Genomic DNA, 5922 nt, shown 5'->3' with positions numbered 1-5922 from the left:
CTCTTGAGCTGACAGAACCAGGCTGGGAAGTGTGAAAGCTGAATTGTAGAGTTTGTAGTCTGAGCCCCCATTTTAAGTCAAGCCATAAGGGGAGTATGAAGGACTGTCCGTAACATTGCTCTGGAAAGTACTTGCGGGTCTCTTGTACATTGCTTGTAGGACACCTTTTTAAAATAAACAGTCATGGTATGTGGTTGACTCAGATTTGAACTTTGCAGCTGTTCCCTCCTGTCTGCCTGGTATGCCAAAGCCAAAACCCTGCAGCTCAACATCACTGAAATCAAAACCTTAATTCAGATATTATAATTTGGATCAGCTTCTGACTTTCTGGTTTTGGCAGTGTAAGCAAAATGGAGGCAAGTCTGTTTCTTTATCTAGTTCAGAAAAATAGATGTTATTCATTTACTTAGCATATAGTAGTGTTGTGTAGTAAAAGGCAAGAGCTGAATGGTCTTAACTAGAAATGTGAAAGTATAACTTGAGGCAGAGTATCTGGCTGTCGAAATTTCATCTAAAGAGGAAGAAAGCTTTAGTGATATTTTAAGATGGTTTGTTTTCTTACATTAAAACAACCAAAAGATTTTTGCATTCAAGAACTCAGTTTGATTCTCTCTGGGTGCTGTGAGGATCTGATGTTCTCACTCACATCTTTTCACTGTGTTAGACTTCATTTATGCAGAGCCTGACCATGAGCATGGTTCAGGAAGCAGAGAAGATGAGGCTGAAGGTGTTGTTTCGACCCGTCCAAGAGCTGTGCTGTCCAGCCAAGGAACAGTGGGTTGTATGGTGGGGTGGAACGGCACTGCCAAGACACAGGCGCTGGGAGCTGCCGTGGTGTGTGTCTCATGCAGGTGCTTGCCGTGGGGGGCTGTTTCCCTCCTGGGGCACCCACTTCCCCAGCGCAGATTGCCTCCTTCCAAGCCTGTACAATTGAATGCGGTATCAAAAACAGGGGGAGGCCCAAATGACTAAGGGACGAGCCTACTTTTGTAGTCTTGTTCCTCACTGGGAATTATTTTGAATGAGTTAATACCAAAGGGGTTAAAGAACTGTTGTATATTTTGAATTTGGGCTGTCAAAGCAAATATTTTGACAGTTGGTCAGAAATGGATATTGAGTGGCGTGCTGTGAAGAATATACAGTTCTGTGATGGAAAAAACTTGTCGAGGGATGGGAAACTGAGAGCAGGAATAAACAGCCAGTTTTCAGCCTCACAAGGGCCTAGCTTGAGTTTCTGTCGAGCAAAAATGGAAGAAAAGGAATGAGCTGAGTGCTGGAGGGAAGCTTCATGAAGCACAGTTATTTAGCACAGTCTGTAGCTGGAAAGGCTTTGACATACAGAACAAACATTGTTAGAGCCATGTGAGAATTGGTTAGGTTCATTTAGAAACTCAAGGTGGGGTGTGTTGGAAGGAAGAGATTAACTACACAAGTGTGGCTGAACTGTAACTTATCTCCAGTACTTTATCTGCAATCTTTCCATGCTAAATTTCACAAAGAAGAAATACCCCTGCTCCTCCTCTTGTCTATGCACTTTATACATTTATGTTTGTCTGCTCATGAAAAGGAGTTGCAGGATAGTGGCCCCTGCCCCTCATTTGGCCTTGCCCATCCTACTTCATATGTTTCTGTCCATCTGCTCACAAAACGGAGTTGTAGGTGAGTGGCGCTCCCATTCGAGGGTAACACTAGTGCAAGAATAAATTGATGCAGGTTCTCTCATGAATAAGGGTACGTTGCTCTGGAGATAAGTTTTGTACCAGAATAAATCACTTGTTACCTGGGAAAAGCCCAATTGTGAAGATTTCATTGGAAAGCAAAGTATATTCTGTTGAACTGTAGTTACTGGTGACTTTGAGGTGCTGCAAAAGTTTCCCTGTGTTGCAAAACGGGGAGGTATGTGTTCCCTGAGATTTGACACAACCTTCATATCTCCTTCAGACAGGCTATTTTGCTTATGCAGTGACTTTTCTGGAGACACTGTGTTTTAAAATGTTACTGCAATTTATTCTTGAACTTGCATTTCAAACAGAAAAGAACCCCATGGTCTGGTCTTTTCCTCTACTTCTAATATAGCATGCCACGCTTGTTATCAGTGGCACGTTTTTATGGCTGCCGGTGTTCATGTGGAATATCTGCCTACTTAAGTAAATATGAACTTTGTTCCCATCTGTGTTCAATAAACAGTATTTTATGTTTATAAGGTACAGATTAAGCAGTAACAGCTGTGATGAGTGTTCAACTCTTATGTCCCTTGCACCTCAATTAAAATCTTGGAATTACAAAGACGAGTTCACAAGGGCGTGGTGCTTGCACAGAAATACTGATTCTAGAGCTTTTTGGAACTTCTCTTAAAAATAGACATTTTCTATTAAATTCTCTTTAATCATGCATCTAACATTAGAAGAATGTAGGTTTGTAGTGGACATTTCCTACATTCCAGTTGTTATTTAAAGTGGAAATACTGAGAGAATGAACTTTTTTTTGGCAGGCTCACACTTCAGCTCTCTGTTATTACAGAGGGTGTATTCAAGTCATCAGTATGTCAGGTTGCTTGAAAACTTTATGCTTTCCCATAAAAAATGGAAAATGAGCTGAACTATTATCCTCAGTATGGCTACACAAGTAAATATATTTTGCCTTTTTTAAAGACAGTGCCACAACATGAAACTAAGGGAGACAAAATTCAGTTGTTGGCACAGCAGCTTAAGTCCATGTATCTGCTAGTACCAGAGGAGAAATGTGGATAAAATCTTGCGGGTGACTCATACGACTAGTATAAGAGGGAGGAGCAACTGCTGTATGAAATTCTGAATGTGTTGAAGTTGTAGGTGTCTGTTTCATTTTGCATTCAGTGGGACTAAGATTCAACCACAGGGCTGAAAAATTCTAAGAAATTAAATGCCAACCCCATGACAAAGCTAAAAAATATTGGGGATATGTGCTTTTCTGGCATATGCTGACCACCCGTTTGTGTTTGGCAGCTGCGCAGCAGGGAGGTCCAGATCTGGATCTTGACTCTCTTGCCTCCGGTTCAATGTCGGCATTTTGTTTTCTGTGAGGAAAACTTGGAAGTGCTACATTCTCATCATGGAGCGGGTAACGTGAGGGCATTTCCTGTTCCCCGCCTTGCTTTCGGGAGACATGGTCTCAGTTCAAGCGCAGAGGCGTGTGTGATGACCCCTTTGTTATTTTTAGGCCAATATTTGGATATGGTTTGGAAATATAGTGATCTCTGATTGCTTCTTGTACTAAGATAAGCGTAACTCTGGGAATGTCATCAGCTACTGTTGAAAGGCAGCATAAAGGCTTGGGGAAAGCCCTAGGGGACATTTTGCTGCCGTCCCAGTGTGCGTGGGACTGTTGAAGGGGTGAATGGAGAGGAGTCAGGAAGCTCACGGCTGACTGGCAATCCCTTGCACCGGGGTTCTTGGCCACTTGGCAGTGACTGGGGCGTTTTCCCACAGATTCCTATTTACAGTGGTGTCAGTCACTGGAGGCTGCCTGTGTTGGCATTGGTTCGAGATGAGGTGTGTGACATACCGGCAGGCAGATTGCTTTTCTGAAACATGGTGCAAAGCTGGATACAGAACCTGGGGAAGCACCGCACGTGCAAAACCCAGGCTTTGGAGGGGTGGGCTGTGTCACCATGTCGCAGCGCAGGCTGTCCCCAGCTGCAATCCTGTTTCCCTCTTGTCAAGGCCAGGGCTGGCTCAGCTGCAGTCAGCAGAAGCCCAGAAGGTTGGAACAAGGTTCCTTCATTGCCCCTTGCACCCCATGGCATGTGGAACTCTGCCCAGCTTCCTCCCGAAGGCGTGCTGTGCTGCCTCCCCAAACTGAAGGCAGGAGCCACATGTCTGTGAAACTGCTTGAACGTGTATGAACATTTTGCTGGGTAACTGCCAGCAGCCTTGGTAGTTTCGACCAGAGGAGGATGATGGGGGCGTACTGGTAGGAGTGGGTGGGACCGCTGGGTGTTTCTGAGACCTTTGCTTGTGAAGTGCTTGACAAACACCTGCAGTGGGATGGGGCAGAGCAGATACTGTAAGTACAACCAGGCAGCAGGAGATTAATCACACCCCTGGGAAAAAAACAGGAGATTTCCAGCAGGCTCTGCTTGACTGGCCCTTGTTAAAGGTTTTGCACGTTGATGTGGATCTGCATGAGATCATGGCTTGTTAAGGAGGTGGAAAGAAGGCTTTTTTCTCACTGCTGATGTGTTGTCTCCTTTTTCTTGTAGGTGTGTGATGTCAAACAGTGGGCAGTCCTTGCGGCCTCCCCCGCCAGCCTGCAGTGTCATGTGCCAGTATGAATATTAAGAAAGAAAAGCGCACTTCAGAGCTCAGCATCCCAGAAGGAAAAAAGGAGGAACTAAACGGAGAGAACAAATGACTGCACTGCTTGCAAAACTTGGGGCCGTTCACTTTTTCTCCTGAGAAATTTCATTTTGGCCTTTGTGAGAGAGCTGAAAGAGCAGGCAGAGCAGCCACAGTGATTTTCTTAGGGTCCTTTTTTTCTTTCTTAATTTAGTTTTTTCTGCCTTGTGCCTGGATTTTAAGACTGTCAGCTGCACTGATCACAAGCACTGGACATCAATATGTGTCATGTCATTGTAACGTGTCGGTCGATGCTATGGACTCTCCTGAGTATTGTGGTGGCTTTCGCAGAGCTCATTGCTTTCATGAGCGCAGACTGGCTGATTGGCAAAGCAAAGCCTTCAAACTCTGAGGATGTGGACAACAGGATCGGAGGGTCGCAGGAGCCTTACCATCCGACGCTGGGCATCTACGGGCGCTGCACCAGAATCTCCCACATGCAGCTTTCTAGACGAGACACGCTTTGTGGTCCTTACGCCGAAAACTTCAGTGAGATTGCCAGTGGGTTCTGGCAGGCAACCGCTATTTTCCTAGCCATGGGAATCATGATTCTCTGTGCTGTGGCGTTTGTGTCTGTCTTTACTATGTGTGTGCAGAGTATTATGAAGAAAAGCATTTTTAATGTCTGTGGGCTGCTACAAGGGATTGCAGGTATGTGTACTTGAGAGCAACTACAGATTTTAATTCTGAGGCTGTTCAGCTGAAGAAATATAGTGATTCTGTCCTGTCTACAGACAGGCTGCATTAGGCACACCCAAAGTGGTTCTATATGCTGGTGTTTATTCAAATGCAACTGAAATTTATAGCTACACAGCATGTAATACATTGACATTGGCAGCAGAATCGCAGCCTGATGTGTGCCAAAATGAACTGACCAGGGTTGCTTTTGTTTGCTGTTCAGATTTTTCCCACTGTTTGAATTTCTTTCAGTAACAAAAACCTCTCTCCTTTGTTACCAGCAGAGAGCAAAATTAATACTCACGTTAAGGCAGTCTATCTCGCTCTCACTACTTTAGTAGTTTTTCCATGGACCAAAGGCAGTTCTCTCAGTGTCTTAGAGGCTTCATGACTGATGAGAGCAAATACCACCCCAGGGATAAGAACAGCCTGCATTCACACACCCAGTTCTCTAGCGTTTCACGATAAGCAGTCTCCTTCAAGGCTGTGAGCTTGACAAGCGATACCTTCTGATAAACCTTTACTTTATCCAGCTTATTGTTCAGCTGCAGTTATGCAGCCCAGTAAGCTTATCTTTTCACTGTTCAAGTATCAGCTCTGCTTTGCTTGAAAAGATTAATTGCTTCTAGAGATTTGGTGTTTCTGCTTAAAACCGTGGATTTCACAGAGATTAGATGACTGTTAGTAAAAGAACACTGGACAGCCCAAGTTAGAGAAGTATTTGGCTTTCTGTACTCACCAGTGAACTTGTGGGGAGAACCTGTCCTGTATGCAGCTTTTCATCTTTTGTGCTGTGTGCGTGTGATTGATTGGAGGAGGAGGGTGGTCTTGTGCCCTGCCTCTGGCAGCCCTCAGAGACCACTGAGGA

General features: G+C 44.7%; 1 protein-coding gene across 1 annotated transcript in view; it reads left to right on the top strand.

The window, feature by feature from the left end:
• Positions 1 to 4455: 4455 nt before the first annotated feature.
• The window catches only part of LHFPL2 (lipoma HMGIC fusion partner-like 2), a 15990-nt gene continuing 14523 nt past the window's right edge, over positions 4456 to 5922 (top strand). The window contains exon 1 of the mRNA XM_010076516.1: positions 4456 to 5027. Coding sequence (XP_010074818.1) covers positions 4598 to 5027 — 430 coding nt within the window. The 5' untranslated portion in view covers positions 4456 to 4597. The remainder of the gene's footprint in view (positions 5028 to 5922) is intronic.

Source organism: Pterocles gutturalis, unplaced genomic scaffold (genome assembly GCF_000699245.1).
Source record: "Pterocles gutturalis isolate BGI_N339 unplaced genomic scaffold, ASM69924v1 scaffold35498, whole genome shotgun sequence".
NCBI lineage: Eukaryota > Metazoa > Chordata > Aves > Pterocliformes > Pteroclidae > Pterocles > Pterocles gutturalis.
Note: the sequence above shows the minus strand (reverse complement) of the source record. Positions and strands in the feature narration are given on the sequence as shown.